This window comes from Hydra viridissima, unplaced genomic scaffold (assembly GCF_058129835.1).
Source record: "Hydra viridissima isolate aposymbiotic clone 2 unplaced genomic scaffold, HvirCarnegie_v1 scaffold_3, whole genome shotgun sequence".
Lineage (NCBI taxonomy): Eukaryota > Metazoa > Cnidaria > Hydrozoa > Anthoathecata > Hydridae > Hydra > Hydra viridissima.
This window is the reverse complement of record NW_028324302.1, coordinates 1,274,099-1,302,091: the sequence shown is the minus strand read 5'-3', so window position 1 is coordinate 1,302,091 and position 27,993 is coordinate 1,274,099. Positions and strand designations below refer to the sequence as shown.

At 28.4% G+C, this 27,993-nt stretch overlaps 1 protein-coding gene and 1 long non-coding RNA gene across 9 annotated transcripts; one reads left to right on the top strand and one right to left on the bottom strand.

The window, feature by feature from the left end:
- Nucleotides 1-319: 319 nt before the first annotated feature.
- LOC149890538 (polycystin-2-like protein 1) lies at nucleotides 320-17,227 on the top strand. Of its 7 annotated transcripts, none has more exons than XR_016451034.1 (9): nucleotides 320-390; nucleotides 7,604-7,724; nucleotides 7,870-8,032; nucleotides 11,486-11,852; nucleotides 12,084-12,216; nucleotides 12,516-12,742; nucleotides 12,829-12,930; nucleotides 13,024-13,082; nucleotides 13,165-13,231. XR_016451034.1 is itself a non-coding variant. In XM_090082788.1 (9 exons), the coding sequence occupies exons 2-9, from the start codon at nucleotides 13,052-13,054 to the stop codon at nucleotides 16,439-16,441; spliced, it is 2,004 nt and encodes a 667-aa protein (XP_089938914.1). In that variant the 5' UTR covers nucleotides 12,828-12,930; nucleotides 13,024-13,051; the 3' UTR covers nucleotides 16,442-17,227. The 7 variants fall into 7 exon arrangements, 2 of the variants coding, with proteins under 2 accessions (XP_089938914.1, XP_089938913.1); XR_016451035.1 differs by having other exon boundaries at nucleotides 13,171-13,215; XR_016451037.1 differs by lacking the exon at nucleotides 320-390 and adding an exon at nucleotides 5,948-7,016.
- Nucleotides 17,228-22,656: 5,429 nt separating this feature from the next.
- LOC149890537 (uncharacterized) lies at nucleotides 22,657-24,821 on the bottom strand. 2 transcript variants are annotated; one of them, XR_016451248.1, is made up of 3 exons: nucleotides 24,661-24,821; nucleotides 24,140-24,232; nucleotides 22,657-22,761 (listed from the first exon to the last, which is right to left on the bottom strand). It is a non-coding gene; the product is annotated as an uncharacterized LOC149890537 (long non-coding RNA). The 2 variants fall into 2 exon arrangements; XR_016451247.1 differs by lacking the exon at nucleotides 22,657-22,761 and having other exon boundaries at nucleotides 22,807-24,232.
- Between the last annotated feature and the right edge of the window lie 3,172 nt (nucleotides 24,822-27,993).

Here is a 27,993-nt window from a genome sequence, read left to right as displayed (position 1 = left end):
CAACCACATCGTTAGAAGCTCCCACAATATACAATTTATTGTTCTAATAAAAAATTGATGCATGAATAATGAAGTTTCTTTTTTCATTATTTGATTGAAATGTGAGTAAATAATACCCCGTACGCAGGGTGTTCAAAAATTAAATGAGAAAATATTGAAATGCGGTTAAGGAGAGGTGTTTTGCATCTAAAAAAAGTACCACATATTAAATGATGTAAAATATTAACAATAGTCAGTTACAAAGCATTAATTGCCATAAAAAATATCTGCCGGGGTGTTATTTTACACCTACATATAAAAGCGTTTTAATTGTTAAGTTGTGTGTGAAACGCATTGCTAATCATTTTGGTAAAGACCTCCTTAAAGATGAAACTGGCTTTTGAAATACTGGTAATAAGAATTTTCTATTACTAACTACTAAACTAAATTTTGAATAGGTTAACTAAAAACAGCACTTAATTTAGGAACTAAATGTTCCATTTTTATTTGTTAATCTTGATATTTAATTACTGCACCAGCAATTAAACCACCAGAAAAAAAATGCCGCAAGGGAAAATTATCCCTAAAAAAAATAATCCCTAGGAAAAAATTCACCCGGAAAAAAACATCTCATCAACAAAATAAATACAACGATTTCAATTCACCGCCTGCTAAATTTTTTAGAATCTTAATTTCTTTGAGGAAATGGTTTGATAATCTCAGTCATACTCATTTCACTTAACCAAGGATGTCTCTGCACTTTTTTTGAACACTCACTAAAAACTAGTGGAAATTTACTAGAAAAATTGTCCTAGTCTGATTATTGGGTTTTAATATCAAGAACTTCTGAAACAATCAATTATATAAAGAGAGTTCAGAAAACATGTTAAGTTGGAAGTGTACATGGAAACTTGAAATGTAGAAAACCTTTTATTCATAGTGGAATCCCAAATAAAATGGGAATCTTGAAGGCATTTTTAAGTATAAGTAGCGATTAGTAGTTTACTTTGATAATCTTAGAAGGGAACTGGGCAGAAATGCGAGCGCAGCATATACTTTTGAAATGGTTAACTTATATAACTATAATATTATAAATGTGTATGTGATTGAGAACACTGATAAGAAAGTATTCGTTCAATTAACTAAAGATTATGCAACTTATAAGGACGTATTCTCTTTATGCATTCAACAAAAAGGAATATTTTGAGGAGGGGAAATGAAGGAATTTGTAAACATAATCTTTAAGCATTACCTGACTCAAACAAATAACATATTCGATCGAAGAAAAGTGGGAAACAACCGAAGTACTCCGTGGACACACATGCACAATTTCATGAGGAATAAATAACAACACTGAAGTTTATTGCAGTTTTTGCAAAAATGGCAAGAAAATTTATTTGTAACTGCGCTGATAAAATGATAATAGTTCAATTAGAACGGTTTGCAAAAATTCTGCAACTCTTATATACTTTTTACAACCAACTCAGGACCAGAGATATAGAGTAATCAAAATATGACCGGTAAAACCTGACTGAACTGTCGAAACAAACACACTAAACGTACTTGAAGATAAAGTATATTGCCTATGTTAGGACAATACCTGCTTTAAGAAAAATCTACAGATTGATAGAAAAAGAAAGGTTGAAAAACTGTAGAAATTTTTTTTAGGAATATTTTAGAAACACATTTTATGAGAAAATCAAATGAATTTTTGGAGAAAATTTTATGAGAAAATCTAAATGAATTATTTAGGAAAAGTTTATTAATAAGATTTTTGGTAAAAAAAAGGTAAAGGTGTAAAAGGATATTTTTTAAAGAGAAAGAGAAGATTTAAAATTGAGAATAGTTTTAATATAGAAAGACACTTTGGCCTCAATTCAAAATGGTATGAGAAAGTTTTTAAATGATTGCATATTATTATCTGTATTTAAAAGTACCAAAAGAATACACAAGCGAGTTGAATATTTGAGATTATCTATTACATAAAACGAGAATATCTGTAAGTAAGTATCATTAGCATTTCACTTATAATTTGATTGAGGAATTACTATATTGTATTAATTGTATTAAGATTTTGTTTTTTACCTTACGTAAGTCTAAAGTGTTGGAAGCCTAAGGGTTTACCGTTATAGAAACCATAGATGAGTTATGCACAGACCACACCCACACCACATTTAAACCAAATTCATTCCCTAAGGTCTTAATAAAATATTTTCCACTTTCACACTCAAAAAGTCTCCTTCCTCGTATTATCTGTATAAAAAAATTCACACTACTGCCGCGCTAACTTAAAATATCCGCCCTCACCGTACGCAGCAAACGCAGTGAGTTTATCAAACGCAATTGCTCTACAAATAAAATTAGACACGAGTTTTGCTAGAAAACGATTTGCCGTTGCAATTTTTCAATAAAGGAATCTATTTATTTAAATTCAATATTTAGATATTATTTAAGTACTTAAGAAATTTGTTAAAAATAAACTTTATTAAAAAAAAAGCAAAGATCATTTATAATCCTTTTGTTCAAATAAACTCATATTAGCTCAAGTTAAGATGCAAAAAAAAAAAAAAAGAAAGCTAAACATATCATTCAAGTCATCACGTGGTGTGACGTGTTAATTTAGTTTCTGATAATAATTTTAAGTTTTATTTTGTTTTGGACAACCATTTGTGCTTTCAAAAACCACCATTTATGCTCTTTGTAGTCTAAAATATCATCTTTCTGAAGCTTTTTTACTAACGCTTCCTTTTAACTATTTGAGAAGCAGAAAAGACATGAGCAAAGATCCCTGTCATATACTGAAAAACTCCTTATTCCAATTATATTTTAAACATTTTCAAGCTATTTTTGCAAAACTTACGATTTCTTAAGCCATTTTTACAGCAGTATAACCAGTAGCATCAATGAATGGATTTTCTTGATTTGTTGAATTAAGAAAACGAGCGGCATAATTATTACCGTCATCAACATTATTAAGATTAGTTGCATGATATATTTTCTTTACATAAACTCATATCGATCTTTTTTGAAAGGTCATAGATTTTTTTTTTTAACTTTTCCTACGTACTTAAAAACATTTTAGTCAAACTGTCATAAATTTGAATTTTCGAGACATCGAGCATTCTATCTTTTTTTCAGTTTCACATTTTAAAAGGAATTGAAAAAGGAATACGGGGTACAGTTACTTTATAATCAAAACAATATAAGGTGATTTTGTTCTTAAGAAACTGGTACTTGCTTCTGGCTTGTTTTGCTAGTATTAAGTTGCACTTAGATCTGAAGTTGAACTTGATAACGATGTTTAGAAACTTCCAGCAACCTATTCTTAATTTTTTTAGGATTATTTTTAAACAGCAATTCGATGCTTGTTGTACAATCCATAAAACTATTTTTCAGCAGCGTTTCAAAGCCTGAGCTACGAAATCGCAAGTGAAGGCTGGTTTTAAATCTGTGGAAAAACCTTTTTTTTTCTCTTGCGTTATTGTAATAACCTCAAAGTGCGGGAAGGGTAAGGCTGAAGTCCAACATCTACCTTTAAAGTGCAGCCCATTGTTTTATTTACTTTACTTTCAAGAACTTAATAATAAAAAAATAAAAAACTTTTTTCTTATACGTTAAATAACCTAAATCTCACTACGAAGTCAGAAAAAGAAAATTCCTTCAGTGGCAAATATTAAAGGTTAAACGCTGCCTCTCTTTATTCCAATATGTTTTCGTGGAAAAAAAGTTTTTTAAAAACAAAATTACTTGATTTTACTCAAGCAATAGTCATGTTAACTCTACGACTAAACTCAGTTAACTCATTTCTTCTTAAAAGAGAAAAATCGATAGTTTTTTTTCATAACACATATAATCAACAATTACACAGAAATTATTTATAACTTGCCGTCTAAAACTACTTAATCAATCAATCAGATTTAATATTAGGTTTTAACATTTGGTTATACGGTTTCAACGAGTGACTTCGATTTAAAGACAATTTGCCATGATAAAACGAGAATGTCAATAATGCTATTTAAAAACAGCACTTAACTAACTTTTTCAAACTGCTTTATTACAGAAGTAATATTCATGTTTAAACTGAGCTTAACATATTTTTAATATTTCATACGTAATGTAAAATAAAAACTCTTACGGCTAAAAAGAAAAATAAAATCTAGTTTGGCTCGACACATTGGCGGCGGATCAATAAAAAAAGTTTAGAAAAACCTAAGTTTAAAAAGCTGCCTATGAACGACTCTTTACAGTTCTTAAACTTTTCCGATAATTGAGATGTTTACCACACATACATAATGTTTACCATATGTTTACCTGTACAGTGAAGGAGTCGAACTGCTTAGTTTACGTTTTTCAGTTAAACTGCTTGTTTACGTTTTAATAACTATATCTTTCTAATGAGAATTTATTTTGTGATTATATTCATCTGAAAATAAAAAATTATTCTTATTAAAAAAAAAAGCACCACCATTACCAAAAATCTCAGTTTCAACTAAGCTAAGTTGCACATAAAAAGCTAAAACAAATTCGCACTAGATTTTGTTAAAATAAGGTTTTAGTACTACGTTCAAACAAAGACAAACTGCAATAATGCTCAAGCTAATGTTCTTGAGTATGATAAATTTTCACCCAACATTTTATTAAATTTGTAACATTGGATGTAATTTTATTTAGTTAAGTTAGGTTTAACTTAATACCAACTGTGGCTACTGGCCCTAGGCTTCTAAATACCCAACGAAATACCCATTTATAATAATATTATAAATGAAGCTTGGAAAAAGTTTGTTATTGGACCGGAATAATAATAATAATTGTAATAATAATAATAATTATTAATGCGCTGATAAAATGTAATTCCTAAGAAATGCTTCATACAAATTTTTTTTATTCCGGTTTATTCCGGTCCAATAACAAACTTTTTCCTAGCTTCATCTGATATTTTGATGAGGTGCTGAGCACCTTATCAAAACATTTGAATCTGAAGACAGAATTGTTCAAGTCATGTGTTATTAATTACACAGGCCTGCAAAATGAGAGTCATAACTTCCTCTCTGGAATTTGATAGCTGATTCTAGGGTATTTTGGTGCGCTGATTACGAATATGTACTTAGTTTTTCTCTATCACCTCTAGATTTTTCAAAAAAGGCACAGATAGAAAATAGCAAAAAAACAGAAGATTTCACATAAAAAAATATATATTTAAAACAGAACATTATTTTTAACTTAAAAAACTACTAAAATATAATAACAACTTAACACTAGTCTAAATAACATTTAAATTTCATTTGTGGAACCTGGTCCTTTTCTCCTGGAAGCTTCGGTTGTGCGATTTTCGCTTAAATTTCCGGTTTGGATCGTCGCGCTTCAATAACCAACAATAGTCCGCCATCATGTTGATATTCCATCTTCCTTGATACCGGACTTCAAGCTCTTTCAAATCTTGGTGAAATCTTTCGCCTTGTTCTTCGCTAACGGCTCCTACATTTTCTGGGAAGTAATCAATGTGAGAATTTAAGAAATGAAGTTTAATGCTCATATTACAACCCAATACACCCAAATTGGAAATCATTTTGGCTACTATTTCTTTATAGTCAGAGCTTTTATTGTTCCCCAAAAATTTTGTCACCACTTCCTTAAATGACTGCCATGTTTGCAACTCGATATCATTAAGTTTTTCATCAAACTTTTCATCCGACATTAATTTCCTAATATCAGGGCCGACGAAAAGTCCTTCTTTTATCTTAGCTTCTGATAAAGATGGAAAAACTGAATGCAGATATTTGAAGCCTTCCCTCCCCCCCCCCCCCTCTTTATTTAAAGTCTTCACAAATTGCTTCATTATACCCAATTTGATGTGCAATGGTGGCAGTAAAACTTTTTCTCTGGGAACCAAACTCTGTTTAAGTACGTTTTTGAATCCTGGGGTTAGTTCAGTTCTTGGATTCCATTCCTTTTTTGTTCAATGATGTTGTTTATCCCGGCTATCCCACTCGCAAAGAAAGCACGGGTATTTTGTATAACCACCTTGTTGGCCTAGTAGCATGCTTATGATTTTCAAATCTCCACACAACATCCAACCGTGTTGCTCATAAGCTATATTAGTCAAAAGCTTTTCCAAATTTTCATAACATTCCTTTAAATGGACAGAATGTGCAACAGGTAACGAGGCATATGTATTCCCATTATGCAGAAGAACTGCTTTCAAACTTCTTTTTGAGGAGTCAATAAACAATCTCCACTCGTTAGGATCGTATTCAATGTCCTACATTTTCGTCAAGCCTGGAATATCTTTACAGAACACTAAATCTTCATCTTCAGCGAAGAATGGAAGAAAATCTTTTTCTCTGTGACGGTACCATGAAAATGAAGTACCAGGTGCCAGCATATTTCTTTCTTTTAATCGTGATCCGAGGAGTTCCGCTGCATCTTTGGGAAGATTCAAATCTCTTGTCAAGTCGTTTAAATGTGACTGTGAAAAGAGCTGACAAGCGTCAGAATCTCCATGAAATTCAGGATCAGAATGGTGTACATCCTCTTCCTCTATATCACAGTCAGAATTTTCAATTTGTAGAGCTGGAACCAGAGGCTGCACCATTTTTGAATCGCCAAATATTGCAGGCGTAACTGATGACACGTTTGGATAGTTTATGTCCCTTTTATTTTTTGAATTGTATCCAGTTATGTCACAACAACAAAAGTAGCAGTCTTTAACATGGTCGTTAGGCTCTCTCCATAGCACAGGCGAAACGATTTTGAAGCTATTTTTCTGTCCTTTTGACCACTTGCGAAGTTCTAATAAACAAGTCGTACAAATTTTGTATGGTGCCCAAGTTTTGTCTTGGTTACTTAAAACGAGTCCAAAATAACTTTTATAAATATTTTTTACAAAGTCTGTAATACTGTTTCGTTGTTTTATCACCATAAATTTCCCGCAAATATAACAGAAACAATTAGGAGAGTTTAAACAACTTCGCGATGCCATTTTAAAGTTTATGTTGCAAGATGCGCACTTCAACTGTTAAATTTCTAAATCAGTGCGGGTACTTATACAAAAATCCTTTGGTTTATCTTAATTACACCCTTTTCTAATAATATTCACAACAATTAGTTAATATTACCAAATCGTTATGTAATAATGAGCTCATTACTAAATTAAGGCAAAATGACCCGTTTTTGACATGTTTAATGCGAATTACTAATACTTATTATGTAGTCATTAACAAATTACTAATTGGCGTTAATTTCTATGTTCCCTTACACTATTTATATGAAATAAAAATTGAGCTGAAGTAAATTAATAACGTTTTAGACATTTCAAAAGGTAGGCGCTCAAACATTTTAAAGCAAAATCTTAAATATTCCATATGAAAAAATCCTGACGTGATGGATTTTTTAAATTATTTTTCTCGTAATCAGCACATCAGAAACTATAAAAAACGTTACTCAGATTTTAAAGAGGAAAACCATTGCAGGCCTGTGTTATTATTATTATGTTTGGTATACAAGCTTCATTGCATAAGCTTAAATATATATATCTTTAGTTTTATTAAAACTCACAATTACTATAATCTCTCTAAAGTAGTGATGAAATTAACATCTAAAACACTCACTCAAAACCATTTTTCAGCCATCTGTTCGGCCGTTAGTTGATAACAAGCATGAAGATTGTTATTTGTATGAAATTACTGTTACTACTGGCAGTCGCAGACATGCTGGCACCAACTCAAATGTTTTTATCACATTATACGGTATTTCTTTTTCCTTTTTTATTTCATGTTTTACATTGGAACACACACTTTTAAATATGCAGAAAAGAATTAAGTTGTAAAAATCTCAAGGATTTTATAAAAAAATTTGTATGAGGTTTTTTTTATTGATACTCAATACATACAGGAGATTTAGACGATTCAGGAGTTCGCCAGTTGAGTGATGAGAATAGGGTATGTTTCCTAAGATCCAGTGTGGATGTTTTTATTATGACAACATCCTGCTGCTTAGGAGATTTGAGTTATATTCGACTATGGCATGATAATACTGGAGGTGGATGGTATTTAAGGTATTTTTAAAATTAACGGTTTTTCTTTTCAAAAACAACTTTAGTTTTCAAAATAAAAAAATTTTTTTCCCATGTAATATATTTATTGCTCAGTTAAAATCACAATAATTGGGTCCTTTTTTCAGAAATTAGAATACTACCTATCTATTGCAAGGGTGTGTTTTTTAATGAAAGCAGGATCAATTTTATGTAAAAATAGTAAACAAATAAAGCAAGATGTTTTACATGTTTATATATATATATATATATATATATACCTATATATACACTTAACCACAAAGATAAGGCACCACTAATACATTTTAATTTGTTTTAATTTTTGTTAACATTATCATATATTTTACAAACCTATTAAGAAAAGAACAAATGAACGCAATTATTTCAATGATACTTTTAAAATTTTCTTTGAGAATGGTGAAAAAAGGTACTAACACCAAAAATATGGTTCTTTTAACAAAACAAAGTAAATGATTATTGTTATGCAAACTAATACATTAAATTGAAATATTTTTGACTTATCAGTAACTAGTGTTACCACCTCTTAGTGTTTTTTCAGCCTGACAGTGCATGGCATATTTTCAATTAGAGATCTATTTTTTCTTGAGGGATATCTTCCCACTCATGGATAAGACTTTAACCAGCACATCTAGGCTGTTATTTGGTGGATGTTGGCTTCTTTAATGGCATCCCATTATGTCCCAATGATACTCTGTTAGATTCTTATATGGACTGTAAGTTTGCCACTTAAAAACTTGAATATTAATATTGTTTAAGTATTCAGTAACAATATGTGCCATTTGTGATCCTACATAAGAAGGAATCTATCTCCAATTTACAGTGTAAAAGGTACCAGAAAAGGTTCTAAAACGTCTTCTATACATCCTTGAAAAGTCAGATGTCCTCCATCAACAATAAAAAGCTCTGTGCAAGCTGTTAAAGATATTCTGTCCCATACCATCTACGAGTTACCTCCATATAAAGTGGTTTCTGGAATGTTACAAGCAAATTATCTTTCATTTTGTCTTCTGTACAGTTTTGGGCAGCAATCAGAACATACAAAGCAGAGGTTTGACTCATCTGTAAATAAGAACTGTCCCAAAGCATTTATTTCCCAATCATGCCTCCTTGCAAAATCCATTCTGTTTCTTTGGTCAACAGACAATCTGGGACCAGTAGCTGCTGCCCAAGGTTGTAAATTCAAGGTAGTAAACCATTCACTCTGTTTAAAGCATTAAAAGTTGGTTTTCCACAGAATTGGTAGCTTGTGATCTGCCTTGGCTATGTTGTCTAGCATGATCATTGGTTTCTACCTTTGTGGAACCCTACCGACTGTTGTGAGACACTCCAAATCTTCTGCCAAGTTTGTGATTTAATAATTCTTCATTGGACTAAGTAATAATTGCAACACATTCATCGCAACTTAAATTTTGTCAAGAATGCTGCATTGTGAACTGATGTGTTGCTCAAATTACAATTATCTTTTCTACTGTTAAAACAATTTAAAACCAATACATACATTTCTTTTAGAAATGTGGTTTAATTACAGAAAAACGTGCCACTTATGAAAAGCTGCTATAATTTCAAAATTAAATAAGAGAAATGTAATAAAACCTACAAAAGGCATAACAATAAACATTATTATCATTTTTGTAATTAACAAATCCAGAAATCCATAATATTTTTCAAAAAAAATTAGAATTTATAAGTGGTACACTAATTTTGCAATTAAGTGTATATACGTAAACATATCTGTTAATATATTTTGTATATTGTTAATATATATGTTAATGTTAATATAATGTATATATATATATATATATATATATATATATATATATATATATATATATATATATATCTGTTTTTATATAAACATAAATTTCCTACATTTTTGAATATCCAAAAATAAATTTCCTTCTGTAAAAAACTAGAAAAGAAATTGTAATTCTATTGGAAAAGGAAATTTCCAGGAAAGTAAAAATTTTATGCATGCAAAACTTTTTTGTTCTGTAAGTTATTGTTTTAGCATCTATTATATTTGATTTTCATACTGTTTTTGACTGTAATGTTTGTTTTGTTTCTTGCTGTTATGGGGTTTGTAGAGTAGTAACACTTTCTAGAGTAGTAAAAATCAAGAACACCAGTTTTATGCCTGGTAATCTTAAATGAATTTATCTTAAATGTTTTGCGGTTTTGATTGTAACTGCCAAATTTTCAGAATATATCTATTGCTGTAATTAATGTTGTTAAAGCATCTGAGTTATATTTTTTAAAAAAGAGCTATTTTGATTGTTGTTAAAAATATATTAAATTAAAATGTCTTATTTGAAAAGCTCCTTCTTTGCCTTCAAACAGCCATCAAGATCTAATTTTTGAATTAGCTACTAATTTCTTCAATAGTTTCTTTAAATTCTTAATTTTTGAATGTAATCTGCTGAATGTTATGTTATCTAGCTCTAATCTCAATCTACAGTTTAATTAGAACACATACACACATGTATACATGTATTTAATGCAATGTGGTGGAGTTTCAAGGTCAAAATAAACATCTGTATTATCATTTAAAGGCAAGATATGGAAAAGTGTAGAATGTGTTAAAATGTTATTAATTAATTTGCAAGTTCCCAATTCTAGAGATTGATTCATTTTATTGGAGATAATTACAAATTCACTTGTTTTATACTTGCATACCTTGAAAATTTGTACCTTAAAGTTCACTGTTAATTATTTCAATTAAAACTTTTTTTTTTTTTTTTTTCTTCATACATACTCAAAACTAAAAACTGTTTTTGACTTGTAACACTAAAGGGTTCATCATTGACAAAAAATTTAAGGTTACTATTAAAAATTTAAGGTTGTGCATTACTGTTATGAACTTGAAAATACAAAATAGAAGATGGTAAAAGCACAGTTGGCTCAATACCATAAGAAAAATTATTCGAATTTTTTTACCTTTGACACTTCGCAGCACAAAGTTAGTATTACTGAAGAATAGCTAATTTTACTCTTTAAGTATGAAAGATTGCCCAAAAAAAAGTTTTCATGTTAATGAAGACAGTGCTTATTTTTAACATTTTTAAATTTCTATCTTTGGTTTTGTCTTCTTCACTCTACTTGGTAATAGTTTCACATTTTCTTACTCTCATGAATAATGACATGCTAATTTAACACTTCTAGCACTGCTGTTTAAAAATGATTTTAAGTTAAAATGAAAATTAAAGTCAGGTTAATTAAAATTAAAACCAAACAAAACAATGTTTAATTTAATGCTTTCAGTAAATGTCAATCAAAAATCAAATGTCAATTAAATGAAAGGACTTTACTGTGTAAATTTTTTATACAATAATATATTATCTACATTGTAATATTTTTTAAAATAACTTTTATTCAATCTATTTTTGGTTTTTTTACATTTTGTATTTGAATTCATTATTTTGATAAAAATCCATTTAGAAATGTAGTAATCACTGATATGCAATCAAAAAAACAATTTCAATTTATTGCCAATCGTTGGGTAGCTGTTGACAAAGATGATTTTTCATTAGATTTGGCAATACCTGCTTCAGGATCTGATGATTTGTCAAACTTTAATTATCTTTTTACTACAAAAGTACGCCATGGACTAACTGAAGATCACATATGGTTTTCAATATTCACTCGCTCTCATTTAAGTAACTTTACCAGAAGTCAGCGGTTTTCTGTTGCTATTTGTCTTGCAATGACTTCAATGACAGCAAGTGCAATGTTTTTTGGAAAAGTTCCTCCAGGGAATCCAGCAACAGAAAACAAAATTGCAATGTTTTCTTTTACTTGGATGCAGGTGAGAAACTTTTTCAGCAATGGAAGTCCATATCATCTTTGTTTTAGTGAATCACACTAACTTCACATACTAAAAGCTAGTAACTGATTTATTGTTGCGTATTTGAATAAATTTCATTTATTTCAAGCAGTCTATGATTTCAGATTGAAGCTTTACACTTTGTTAGTTAATCAGCTCTTGTTTTCTTTTTTGTTTGAAGTAATTGTTTTAAAATTTATTTATATTTTTAAGATCTATGTTGGAGTTGTTTGTGCGTTGATTACCTTTCCAGTTAATCTACTGCTTATTCAGCTCTTTCGCTTGGTTGCTGATGTTAGGAATAGGGAAGAAAAAAAGCGCATTAGATTATCTATTTGTAATGCAGGTAACAACTACAATTTACATTTAGGTTGTAGTTGTCAATTAGTTTTTTATGATTGCTAAATGTTTGCATTAGTTAAAGTTAATCAGAATCAGTTGTTAGTAATTACTTGTTTTTAGAGAATTTTTTAAATGCATTTCTTTTGACTTGCTCAGCATACATCTTTTGTACAGCCAAAGTATCTCTATCATATCAAAGTTATACTTTGATATAATGTTGCTTTTTTATTGTGTTAATTTAATCAGATTTTATAGCCTTGTTTTTATGGTTTGTAAATAACATTTTTTTGTTTCATTCTAAAGATAGTGCACAACAACACCACCTTATAGACATTAAAGAAGAAGCTAATACAATCTTCACTATAAAAGAAAACCCTAGATGTTTGAATATTTCTTGTTTGCTTTTGTCTATTGTTTGGTTCATTTGTATTGTAACAATCATTTGTTGCAGTTTTGTGATTTCTTTGTATGGAATTTCTTTTGGAAACAAAAAGTCTTTAGATTGGTTAGCAAGCATAACTGTCTCTATGGTGAGGACTTTTTTTGTTTAGTAAAAGCTTTTATTAACTTTAATAATTTCTGAATATTTGATTTGTTAGCTTGCAATTTTATTTAGGTACAAGATGTTTTTCTACATCAACCAATCAAAATCTTCTTCATGGCTTTTTGTAGTGCTTTTGCCATTAAAAAAATTGGTAAAAAAGATAAACTAAACTAGGTGGGTCATTAATTTAGAGATATAGATTTAGTTCCTAATCATTAAAACTAATCAGAGGAATTATGGACTAATGATGTTTATTTACTTTTGTAGCAATACAATAGTTGACAATGAAGGGATTATGTTATCCAGTGTATATGCAAAGCTATCAAGTAAGTAGTTTATTTGGGTTCAATCAATTTAGATGCTTTGAGTTCCATGTAAAAAAGAATGAATAAGTTTGTTTTACAACAGGTAAAGTTGTAACACCTGATGGCAAAATATTTCACACCACTAATGAACCAGTTGCCTTGGACAAAACAGGTTCTGTTTTGAAGCCACCTGATGCAACTCTGTTAAAGAAAATGAGAGATACAAAATTAGAAGAATTAAAGATCCAGGCGACTATTCATGATGTTTTTTTCTACTGTTGCTTTACTCTAACGGTGTTTTTTCTTGCTTTCTTGTCACAAGACAATTCAAAATACTTTCAAACTCTTGATATTGAAGGACTTTTTAACCCACAGTTTAGATCAGATGGTGGGAACAATATCCAGGTATTCATGCTTTTTAATCATTAATAAAACACAAAAATCATCATTATACAAGTTTGCTTACACACAACCTAAAATATCTTGATGGTTCTTCTGAAATACAACATGCTGATGACTAAAAAGTCACTTTTTGTCACACTAATTAAATACGTTGTGCTTTTTTCAACTTCTAAACTCGTTACTCAGTTTTTCTTGGTGTAACTATTTTTATGTCTTCTTTAGCTTCTATCACAAAAAGACTTTTGGCTTTGGTTTGATGATCAGTTTCTTCCTCAAGTGTATCCTAATCCCTGGTTTAAAAACGAAAATAGAGCTTATGAAAAGGATTTTCCTGGTCAACTTTTCCTAAATGACCTTAGCTCAACGATTGTTACTGGGATAAGAATAAGACAAGTTCGTGTAAAAACATGTGAGTGGTATTGAATATGAAAAAGCAATTCGTCTATTTAAAATTTTTTTGATTATTTGTTTGTTTTGTTTTTTTTTTTTTTTTTTTTTTTTTTTTTTTTTTTGATGCTAGCAAATTTTTTGCCTCAAGAGTTTTTTACTTATTGTATATCTCATGAGAAGACTGTAAAAATCTTCCGTTTTTATCTAATCTTGCTTACGTATTTTATTGATTTACAGGCTTTATTATAAAATCAAAGCTAATTGAACAACATCAATTGCTCATTTGATAAGTCACAACATAACATTTTTTCTCAATTTTGTTTTTTAGATTCCTGTTTAAAAGCTATATCAGTAGAAAAGTTATCAGTTCTTGATTGTATTTCTGCATACAAGCCATCTGTGGAAGAAACAAGAGATTTTGCCCTAAACTGGACTGTACCAAAAACATTCAATTCAGAGATTACTTTTTTCTCAAAGCCTTGGAGGTACCAATCATCTAAGGAGCTTGATGGGTATCCTTTTAGTACTAAGTTAGAAACATATTTAGGCGGAGGATATGTTGTTGATATTTTTCCAAAGTTTAAAAACCAGAAAATTATTGACCAGTTAAAACATCAAAAATGGATTGATCGTCAAACAAGAGCTGTGATCATTGAGTTTGCTTTATTTAATGCTGCTACAAGTTATTTTAACATGGTAACCATTGTGTTTGAGTTCCCACCTTCTGGTGGAATGATACCTTATTTTGATGCAGCCACTTTTGATTTATACACTTCAACATCAAATAACAATGTTGCTCAAACTGTATTGCAGATATTATTTATTCTTATGATGTTTATTTTTACTGTTCGTGAATGCAGAGTATTATATAAGAGAGGGTGCAATTACTTCAGAGAGTTTTGGAATCTTGTTGAATGTGCATTGATTTTATTTTCTCTGCTAGAAGTGGCTTTCTACTTTTACAAAGGTTTTTTTTTTTGTTTTGAGGCCTTTTTATCGTTAAAAATTTTTGTTGTTCCTACAGTTTTTTTTAAAACAGGATATAATTTCATTTAAAAAAAAAATCTGGCAAAACTTTGTATGCTTTTTTCTTGACAAATTTTGATGATGTATTGTTGTTGAAGCTTTTCTGCTTTTTTCATTTAAAAGCCAAACTTGTTGATGATCTTTTGAGACGTGTTCCTGATAAAGAACCTCAAAGGTTTATCAATTTTCAATTTGCAGCATATTGGAGCTTGTTCTACACCCATATTACCGCATTAATTACTTTCTTAGTCACTGTAAAATTTATTAAGCTGCTGCGATTTAATCGCCATATTTCAATGCTATCAGTTGCTCTGAATTTTTCATGGCACCCTTTATCCATGTTAGGCATAATATTTATTCTCATTATGCTTCAAATCGTTATATGTTCAAATATGATATTTGGTGAGTGCTTTATTATTGATTTCAAATGTTTTAGTAAATTTATAAATGTATGTATGTATGTATGTATGTATGTATGTATGTATGTATGTATGTATGTATGTATGTATGTATGTATGTATGTATGTTTGTATGTATGTATGTATGTGTGTATGTATTTAAGCCTATTGAATTATTATTTAATTTATAGACCTGGTGTAAATGTGGCTTTAACTCGTTGATTTCTTTAAGATGAATATAATACTTATTAGGTAAATCGCTGGATGGCTACCAAAGTCTCTTTAAGTCAGCTGCATCGGCTATTAGTTTATTGTTAGGAAAATTTAGTTTTTATCAGTTTGTAAATGCCAATGGTGTGCTGGGTCCCATTTTTTTCTTTGGATTCACTATTTTCATGAATTGGGTAATTATGAACATGTTTATATCTATCCTAAATGATGCATTTAAAGTGGTTCGTTTAAACAACGCGCTCCAGGAAGATCAATTTAAAATCTTTGATTCCTTTGCAAATCATTTAAAAGGTATACATTTTTATCCAAACTAAAATTTGTCTGTTTTAATTTGGATTAAATATTAATTATATTATATATGAATGTTAATTATATCAAGTTGTCAATTTATCTAAATGCTAGTTCTGTGATGTCGATGAAGTCATGTCGATGAATTACACGAATTGCGCTTGTTAATGCTAATTACGCTTGTGTTTTAAATTTAGTTAATGTTATTTATTAGATTGGTTTAAATGTGAGTGCAAAAAAGAAGTAGCAAGAAAGTTAACCAGTCCAATCTTAATATTGAATGCAGCGAGCTCTTCATCCTCTAATGTTGATGCTCCTTTCATTGCATCTCCATTGAATGAATCTTTAAAAGGCGAGTTTTATCTAAAATAACCTCACTGTTTTAACAATTTATCAGTAAATTATTATATGGCTTCTTGTTTCTGAAGTGAGCTTAAAATGTAATATACTTTTATATTTTTATTCTTTTATATACTTTTAGAACCTTTTTATGAAGAAATCGCTAAGAGATTTTCTAACAATGAGAGCTTGTTAGAAGAAGATGATGAAAATGTTTTAAGCGAAGCGCTCTATAAATTTATCTGTTGCATTGATGTTCTACACTCTCATGATTTAAATCTTTCTAAAGATGTGGACGAATGTTAAGTTGAAAATTTACTAAATGGTTATTTATAAAATGAATATGTGTTTTCAGGCTTGGTCGGGAAGCAAGAGTGATCCGCTTCCCGACCAAGCCTGTGTTTTGCAATATCAGATAAGATTCGATTTTTAAAGAATTTGAGTAATATTTCGGCATCTTAATTAGATACCATGCTGTCTTTGATTTTAAAATAAACTTTCACGGTTTCATAAATAATTATTTGCAAAGGTGATTTTTACGCTTACGTTGTTGTTACGCTTATTTGCAGGTGTTGTTCTGTGTTATCGTTTTATTTTTAATTTTTAAATTTTAAAAGTAAAAATCTGTTTAACACTTTAAAATATGAAATTAGTTATAAAAATGTTTAGTTTTAATTAAAATGAATTTTTATATGCAAGATATATTGAGAAAGAGGGAGTAATATAAAAATATCGTATGTATGTATGTATGTATGTATGTATGTATGTATGTATGTATGTATGTATGTATGTATGTATGTATGTATGTATGTATGTATGTATGAATGAATGTATGTATGAATGTATGTATGTGTGTATGTATGAATGTATGCATGCATGTTAAAAGCAGTATTATTATTAAATTGTAAATACCAACTACAATGTACAAATTTATTCAATTTTCTTATATTTCAAAATCAGTTTGAAATCAATCCATAACTATTATAATTTGGAAAATATTTAACTGAAACCAGTTGAAAAAAAATTTAGAATTGTAGTAGGAAGAGATTTTTTTTTTTTTTTTAAATAAATGACTAAAGCGTAAAACTGCAATATTTAAAAATATTTATTCTCAGTCAAGAAAATAAAAAACGTCATGGGAATTGAAATTTAAAAGATAAATTTTCGGTTAAATAAGTGTGAGATTTTAGTTGTGTTTTTTAACAAACTTTTAGTAGTGTTTTACGTCCCTTAAGGATGCAATAATACTTATTACCTCCTTAAGGGTTCTTTTGAAAGTGGTAATACAGTCCAATTTAGACAAGCATTTGAACAACTCTACATACAAACTAAAAACAAAATCAACAAAAAACCATTACAATAAAAATAAAAAAAATCTTTATTTAAAATGTAAAAATAAAATAAAACTTGGATCTTAGTTAATTATTTCATTTATGTGCATTTCTGTCTTGAATCTTAATTTATTACAAGTAATTTATTACTCATAAGTCATTAGATGATACGCGTTTTTGTTGTTGTTTTTTTTTCTTTTATTTGCAGTATTTTAGCTTCAACTTTATTTCAGTACTAAATTTTGCAAATGTCAATTGACACATATTTCAATAGATATAGATTTTGAGTTAAGTAAAGTATATAACAATTTCAGAAAGATAAGTAACAGCAATATACGATTTGGTAAGGACCTGAAATATATATATATATGTATATATATATATGTATGTATATATATATATATATATATGTATATGTATATGTATGTATATATATGTATATATACTCTGTGATAATATTTCAGGTCCTTACAAAAATCGTTTATTGCTGTTACTTATCTTTCTGAAATTGTTGTTAAAAGCATAAGGGATTTTTATAAGATGAGAGAAATCAGCCTTTTTTTTACATAAGGAGTTTATAAACAACAACAATTACTTATGGTTAAAGCAGCGAAAACATCAGTTTTATTGTCTGAATTTTAGCTTGGTTAATGTAAAAGTGTCTTTGAATAGTTCACGAACACCAATATCAAGGACACTATCACTTCATACCCAGTTCTAAAAATAAGTTTTTCATTTTCTAACATATATTTCTAATATATTTCATATACTTTAATATATAAAATATATTATAATATGATATTATGATATAAGAAATGTATTATAATATATAATTATGATGTATGAAATATATTATAATATATGATATAATTTCATATATTCTAATATATTTCAGTTGTTTTAAACTCTTTGGAGAGCAAGTCGGGGGCTTCATTGGCCTATTGCTGTTCCATTTTAAAGCAATCAGTTGCTAAAAAAAGGCACAAGTTGAATTTTCGACTTTAGAATCTTTTCTATACGGAAATGTGCATGACCCAACCCATCTATAAAAGTTTGTTCCATCTGGAGCTAAAATTTCGTCAATTCTTGGTACTCACTAATCTTAATACACATATTCTTTCTACGGCACACACCTTTGCGAAAGTTTATCTCAAATTATTACGGAAGCAAGAATTCGAATTTTCAATATTTATTATTTTCCTCTTATGCAAATATTAATTCAGTCCTTAACTTGTGCTGAGTGAATAATAAGGAAAGCCCCTAACGTTTTACTAAATTTGTAGCAAACACGATTTTCTGTGCTGAGAATGTTTTTATTTCAATATGTAGAAAATTAAGTTGAAATGAAAACTTCACTTCCATGTCATTGGCGTAAAAATTATTTCCACGAAAATTTCTTATAAGTAATTAAATTTTCAGTTTTTGATGGAATAGAAGTTCAAAATTTCGAACAAGTTGCTCATCCATTACATTAAAAGCGTCGTTTTCTCCTGTGGTTTGTGTGCTAATTACATCCAAATGCATCTGATTATTGAATTTGACGGAATATCTGTGTTGCAAATGGCCGAGTCAGAAGTACATTCAAGATGATTGGCTTGTAATAGACTGCTTCGGTTATATGTGGCGACTGCAAATCCTTTGAAAACGGAATTCAAAGCGATCGTTGTTTCCTTAATTGCTAAAAGTGGTTTCATCATTTTGAATACATCCTTTCGGCAATGTTAGCTGATGAAAGAGAGCCTATCAGAGAGCTAGATTACAGACGAACGTTTGCAACATGGAAGGAAAACTCAGTAGAAACATTGCTACGACTTCGAGCTCCAAACCTAAGCTTCAATACCAGAGATTACATTGTTCTCGTAAACTGGAATACCGAAGACCGCTGCAAACCTCCGATGAATAAGCACCTGGCTGAGTTACAAGACTGCATTAAAAACAGAAACAACCACCTTGTAAAGAACTTGGCAACGTTTTCATGCCACACCCAGTTCACAAAATAACATCCATTTGTTGGCCGAGGCATCGACGGCAGTTTACCGTGAGCAACGAGACAGATTTCTCCGTTCTAGTATTGAATCCAGAATGAAAATGAAAGTGCTTGACAATAAAGTATAATACTAACATTTAACTAAAATTTTATATGCATGTTTACTTGTGTAGAGGAACTAATTTAAGTAATTAAATTAAAGATTGCTTAGTTGTAAATAAAAATGTCAGAAACTTTCAAAATTGCTAAAAATTGTTGATTTTTCAAGTTGGCCCTAAGACCAAAAAACTTATGTGCTTTACATTTTTGTTTTCATTAATGCGAAACTGTGGAGCAACTATTCCACCCACTTTCAATTATGGTTTTGCAAGCTTATTTTTTTTAGTATTCCTTTAGCACCTTAATGAGGATGGCCTTTTAAAATTCTAACTTGTCAAAGTGACTGGGTTCCAATTGGACAAGTGGTAACAAAAAAATATTTCTTTTTTTTTTTCATTATTCGGAGCATGAAAGTGATTTTTTTTTTATAAACTTTTATTTTCTAAATTAGTCAAATTAGATAATTTATTATATATAAACATATTTATATATACTTAATTTATATACTTTGTTTAGAAAGCGCACGCTACTTTCAGATTTAGATGAAGAAAAATACAGGAAAAATGATGATAGAAATTTACAAAGAGACTCAGAGAATAATAGTTGAAAAAAGTAATTCGCTTTTAAGTAAATGGTTCAGAACATTTCCAACTTTGTGACTATCATCAGTGTAATCACAGAAAATAGACTTAATTAAACTTGGTGCTGACTTCATGAACTTCATCGGCACCCAATTTCTGTTTAACCCAAAATGTCCTGTCATTAATTTGAAATTATACACAGCTGAATTTATACATTACAAGAGACTTTAATTTACGATATATTAGTTGAAAAGTTTTTTTTTTAAATTACTCTGTTTGCAATTTAATTGCTATTAGGTAAAGTTCTTGAAAAGTTGTGAGTACAAGTTGACTTGTCAAAAGCTGAACTTCACATGTCAACATGTACTCAGATGAGAAATAAAATTTTATTTTATCTTAAACTGCGCAGGATGCAATAGAAGTACTGAGTTCTAAACTTACTTAAGTTTTTTTTTTGGTTTTTTTTTTTGCCAAGTTTCGATATTTTCTGAAACAATCATAATTTTGCATTTTTTCGTTCTACCATCTTTATACATATTTATTTCGTTATGTTCCTTTACACATATAGAGCTAGATGTTTAGTTCAATGTCTTTCCACGGTTGAGAGAAAATTAATTTACTCTAATATTTACTTAGGTTAAATTTTTCAAGTTCACATAATAATTAAAATTAAAAGTTTAAATAGTATGTGAAAAATAAAAAGTCTTTGAAGGTAGCACTTTTCTTAAACGATTACTTTTGTCTTTACTAACAAAACCTCTCACCGTGCTCTTCAATGACTTGCCCAAAGTTATCTTGAAAAAAAACAACCTGCTATCCCTAAGAATGTATGAATATTGTGTAAATCTCCACAAAAAACCCGCTTAAATGCTGAATAGGTTATTTTATCAATTAACATTTTAACATTTGCGTAGCCTCCCTTTTATCTGCGCAGGATGTGCTAGAGGTACTGATGAATAGCAGCTTTCATAATGAAGTAAAAATGCTTTGAGGCTTAGAGTTAAGCTGTCTATTACCTTTCACTAGCTACAAAATAAAATTCAAATTCTGCATGTCTTTTTCAAAACACTGTATTCTTTCTTTTTCCCCAAATAAGTTTCATTCTTTAAGTCTGGATGTTAAAAGTTCAGCTGCTGACTTAGTTCCTTATCAAATCATCAAGTTCAGTTAGTGGAACAAAAACTTCGACAGTAGTGAGAAAATGATAAAAAAAATTTGGTGTCATTTGAAAGTTTTGAGAAAAACGAGGTAAAAGTTTTTAACACGAGGCTGAATTAACTTGAATTTCATTTAATGAACTGAAACAAATTTTTTTTGATTAAACACTTACTCCAAAGTATTTGAACAATTAAAATTTTTTTTTTTATAAAAAAAAAATGATTTTTTTGGTCAAATTAAGGTTTTGTCCATCGATACTTTTAGATTTTTGAAGAACCTAAGAGTTCTTGACAGTTTTGATAGATCATCCGGATAGGTTCTTCGCAGAACCCTAAATAAAACTTTTTCTTAAAAGAAACTGATTGAAAAGGTTCTTTAAAGAACTATTTTTAAAGAACTATTTCAGATTCAAGACATCTGACAGCCAAAATGTTCACTATACAAACTTTTGAATAAATTTTGAAAAAAAACATCCTAATTAATAACTACTAGCAATAAGCAACCCGTAAAACGGGTTATGGTCGGTCTGTTAATTTATAGTGGCTGTATTCCACAATTTAAAGTTGCGAAACCATAACTAATACCCTTTTAGAAAAACGCCTTCAAATTTAAAAAATTAAAACATCTGTAAAGTTAAAATAAAAAGTATGCGGAGGTAAAATAATTTACCAATTATTTAATATTGAGTAATTTACCATTGACATAGGTCATATCAGTGTCAGGCAGAACCACTTTCCTCGATATTACCAAGTTCAACGCAATACGTTTTTAGTTACTGACTCAAAATAATAACACTTCATAATGCTTTAAATTGACGAAAAAGTGAAGCTAAATTCTTGTGATATTTTTTATAACATGAACTTTAATTTATAAGATTAATATAAAGCGAACGTTAATTATACATGAATTATTAACTTTTTGGTATCCCCTTGATACATGTTTCTTTAAAAAAGGAAACTGTCTTTAAAACGTTAAGTTCTCTTCAATATTTTGACACTAATAAAGGACCTCCCTTCCCCGTTTTTGCCGTTTTACCTTAATGGTGGTCAGGAGAATATTTTTGTTAAGAGTAGTCAAGTTTTTGATGAAGACCTTTTACCAGAATACCGATATGTAAAACAATGATTTACGTGTATAAGAATTTTTTCTTTTTAATATTTATAAGAATTTAACATATATAAGAATTTTTTCTTTCCTCAAAAGTGTTGCAAATGCAAACTAAGCTAATTAATTAGTTAAAAACCTTATAAAATTTAAGTAACTCGATATTTGAAAAATGCGCTAAACAACAATATTAACCACCAAATTACGTACAGCAAATTATTAGGCTTAAAATAGAGAAAACTTTAAAAAAAATTGAACTAATTGCATACATTTATATCATTTTAACTGACCAAAATTTACAATAAAAGGTAATCAGGTTTCTTTTTATAAATCATATAAATCATATAAATGCGTCAATCGTAAATCCTAAAGAAAAATAAAAATGGAATTATGATACTATAATTACAACAACAACAAAAAAAAACAAAAATAAAACACCGCATAAAAACTGAAAATCGATGTACCTATTTATAGTAACCCATTTTGACATGGCAGTTAATATAAACATTTATCGAAAATGTAACAATAAAATCTGTTTCGAAGTACAAAAGGATTAACAATACTATATATGTATATTAAAAAAAAACCCAATTTAAGATATAAATTGCATTTTTACCATGTTGTCTTGGCTTTCAGTAAATAAATAAAAGCAGTAAGTTCCAATAATGAAACAACCTATTATTCATTTTTTACAATAGTCACCAACATGAAGGTGTCTATTGTTAAAAATGAATACCAACACAAAACATCACAACAATAATACATAACAATAGAATATTTACATCCTTGATCCTAAAATCCAGTGAAGATAACAAACCAAATTAAAATATGAAAGGCAAAATTAGAAAACCAATTTAAAGTTAACTATATTTATCTTTTTACTAAACATATAAATACATAAAAGTATATTTGTTTTTATGTTCAATATTAGTTATTCAATTACTTCAAATTTAGGACATGAAAACACCCTGGATTTAAAGATCAAGGTTGCATACTCTCGTACACATACACATTACGCTAAACATTAAGAGACATTATTATGTGTTTTGAGAATAATTAAAAAAGGCTACACAACACAACCTAGCTCCAAAGCAGTAACTCCGCCTGGCACTAAATGCTGCCAAGTCACAACTCTGCTATAAGTACATCGCTTGGGTGGCAAGGTTATCAATCTTGCTCAACATAATGCCAAATCACACCACTTTGAAAACATGGAAACAACATAATTTAAACATATATACAACTATAAACAAATATGGTTTTATATAACACATTTGATTAATAATCTTTTCAATTTGATGAAGAGTAGCTTGTTCAGCTATTAGAAGTGGGACTGAGTGGTGAATGAAATCTTCCATCATAAAAAATTTGTATGTATTCCAGAGATGTAAAGGATTGTCAGGTTCACAAAAGGTCAAAATAATTGAAAACAACTGTCTAATTTTCTTTGGCATGTCTTAAAACCGCCTCAGAAAGAGTATTCTGCCATTCAGTGTCATCTTGCAACAGACCTTTCAAATCACATGCTACACAAAACGCTTCAAGGACAATACCATTAACAGTATGCACATCCTCCCAAGATGTTGCTCCTTTTGCTTGCAAAAGTAACAGTCTAAGAAAAAACTATTCTCCAGTTGGATTAACTTTATACATTCTTACTATCACCTTATTACCACCCCTTTATCTAACCTTCCATTTACAATGTTTATCATCAAATATAAAGTGATAAGGAATGTCTACATACGCTCTTTCATTTTCAGTATTTAACTTAAACCATGCCGTTAGGTGCGTATCACGTTGAGCTGCACGATCTAAAGCCATATGTTCTGCTCCTTCTCTAAAATACATTAATTGATTTTCAGGTAGATGTTTACCAAGTCACAGCACTTTAAAAACACAGAAAGAACATAATATAAACACATTTATTGTGCTTATAGTTTAAGCACAATAAATGTGTTTAAATATGTATATAAGGTTAAATATATACTAATACTAAAATAAATAAATACCTTATATACATATTTAAACACATTTTTAAAACAATTATGTAACACATATTAACACATACACAAACAGTAAAAAAACACTTTACATTATTATAAAAACACATTGATAAAACAACTATAAAGCACTTATTACCAAATACACATACATATCAAAAAAGCATATATGCAAACAATAAACGTGTGCAAACAAAAATTCTAAAAATGATGCAAGAAAATTTAAAAAGATACAAAATATATATTTACAAACAATTCACTTTACCTTCTTTTTTTTCTCATAAGAACTGTAATCTTCATAACAACATTTAACCTTTACATACAATAACATGTCACATGCATTGTCAGTGTTGGCACAAAATTTTAATTTTTTTTTTCTTAATTTTCTAAAAAAGAACAAAAATAGTTGATAGCATCACAGAAATTTCAAAGTAAAAATAACAATTTTATGGAAACAGCAATAGTATAACTTTAAATAACATCCATACCCCTATTTTCCTTCTAAAATATAAAATAATAAAAATAAAACTGCTAAAAGAAAAACTAAAACAAACAAAATCTAAACGATTTAAAAAATTAAAATCCTTTCTACTTTATCTAATAAAAGTTTTAATCCTTTCTACTTTATCTGATAAAAATGTATATATAACTATTTCATATACTTACTTCAATTAGGCGCTACTCCACTTTCTCCCCCCCCTAATTTTATGATTGATTCTGATAGAGAATTTTATGCTGATTAAGAATCGTATAAAAACATGGGTCTCAAAATCAACGGAAAGTGCTCTAATCTGATGTTGAAAGTACAAAAATATACCACAAATCGCTAATATTCGCCATCTTGAATTCACTAACTTTACGGTTGATATTGTTTTTAACCGCAAAACATTGCCAGCCTGGTTTTTACTATAAGGAATTTTTTCTGGTTTAATATAGATAGCGATTCTATATTAAACCTGAAGCACTCCTTTTTATATGACAAACATAATGAAAATGAATTCACGGGGGGTTAACTTGAAGTTTTAAAAGAAAGTCAATAGTTTTAAAGAATTATTTTTATAATTAAAAAATTTTTATCTTGTTTTAAAGTGAATTGTAAAATATAATCAATGAAAGAATTTTTCAACTTATTTGACAAAAGTTTTAAAAGACACTCAAGCTAACAAACTAAGAATCCAGTTGAAGCAAATTGACGCGATAAGAGTAAATGCCATTGAATTTCATTACCTGGTAAGAGAAAAAAAATGCGGTCAATACACCTGATTATGAAACTTAACGCACCGGTTCTTTGTTCTTTTATTCGAAATCTTTTATATAAAAAATAAAAACCAGGCTGTTGATACTTTGAAAGGATAACTTTTAAACAAAAAAAAATCACTTTTCAAGATGGCGAATATTAGCGATTTGTGGTATATTTTTGTACTTTCGACATCAGATTAGAGCACTTTCCGTTGATTTTGAGACCCATGTTTTTATACGATTCTTAATCAGCATAAAATTCTCTATCAGAATCAATCATAAAATTAGGGGGGGGAGAAAGTGGAGTAGCGCCCTTCAATTATAATATGATATATAATTGATTAAGATGATTCTTTATGTAATATATCTAAACTAATAATTAAATTCCAAAAGGAAAAAAGTTTTAACTCGCTCAAAAGATCTTTCTCCAATGGCCGCGTGCATTTGAAGAACGCGCTCTATCAAAGCCTAGTAACTAATTCAAAGCCTAGGAACTAATGACGAAACGACGTTGAACATTAAACATTAAACGTTAAACATTAAGCATTTCTGTAGGAATTATATTATGATTATTAAAATTAAATTTAAAATTAAAATTAGACTAAAAATTTTATTAAAACTTATTATTTTCCTAACTTTCCTAATTGATCCAAGTTTTTCCGAAAAATTACATCACGTGATGAAAATGATTTCACTTTTTATCATTAAGTTGATTTTTTATGCGAAACAATGAATTAAATTGATTAGAATAACAAAAAGCATATGCTTTAGGCAATAAAAAATTACAAAACAATTTGTAATTTATTTTAAACGCTTGTGTTACGCAATAAAAAATTACTGTTCACAAATTATTGTGACGTTATATGAGAGAAATTTGAAAGCATGATCCAACGTTTATATATTATTATTATTATTATTATTATTATTATTATTATTATTATTATTATTATTATTATTATTATTATTATTATTATTATTATTATTATTATTATTATTATTATTATTGTTATTATTGTTATTACTATTATTATTATTATTATTATTATTATTATTATTGTTATTATTATTATTATTATTATTATTATTATTATTATTATTATTATTATTATTATTATTATTATTATTATTATTATTATTATATTATTATTATTATTATTATTATTATTATTATTATTATTATTATTATTATTATTATTATTATTATTATTATTATTATTATTATTATTATTATTATTATTATTATTATTATTATTATTATTATTATTATTATTATTATTATTATTATTATTATTATTGTTATTATTGTTATTACTATTATTATTATTGTTATTACAGGCAAAATAATTCATTAAAAAGTTTCACTCCGCATATTAATAGATTAATAAGATTATACTTATTCTTTAATTGTTAGAATCAATATTACTAACATTATAAGTTTTAATGATTTTATTATTAATTTTAATAAACATTATGGATATACTGTGTTTCAAATTTATGAATAAGTTAGAAGACGCTCATAAAAGTTTAATTATTTTTAAAACAATATTAAAAATTCGATAAAAAATTGGAAATTATAAAGAAAAACTATGGAAAATATAATTAAAATACTTTCGAGAGAGAACTTTAAGGGGAGTTTTTAAGAAAGTTTGTGTTTTTTTTTTATCGATTTCAAACGTGAAAAACTCAACACTTTTTCAAAAAATATTTTTGTTATTTACAGAAAGTCAACTTAGACTTAAATTAACGGTGATAAATAAAAACTCATACAAAAACTAATACAAAAATGTCACGCTATACTTTCCTTTCACAATGCATAGTTGTAAATTGATGCAAAAAACTACCATTTCAAACAACAAATGTAATTTCCTTTTGGTGAAAGTTATCTTCCAAATCTATACTTTACTAACAGAGCTTATTTAGTTTAACTCTTGCTAATAATCTTTTATGACATTGGAAATTAGCAATTGTATGTATTTGCCTTTATAACTCAAGACTATTTTTTACTCTACCTTGTTTTCATTTCCATAGATCAAGTTATTCTTCCATCTAAATAATTAACTTGTCATTTTGCTTTTTTTATATAAAAAAAAGGATCTTCACTCTTATAATTTTAAGCAAATTTATCTTTGAACATGCTAATGAAATCACCGACTAATCATTAGGCTAATAAAGCAAAAGGTAGGGTATAATGTACTTAATCTATCAGATTTTGTGTTAATTAGGGATTTCTCTTTTATCAAGTACTCTTTAATTAATTTTCTAATCATCATTTTATGAACAGTATTTGTAAAATATTTTTGTGCGTAAATCTGAAAAAAATAACGTCAACTTAAATTGTTGCAAGTAAAGGAGAAATGGT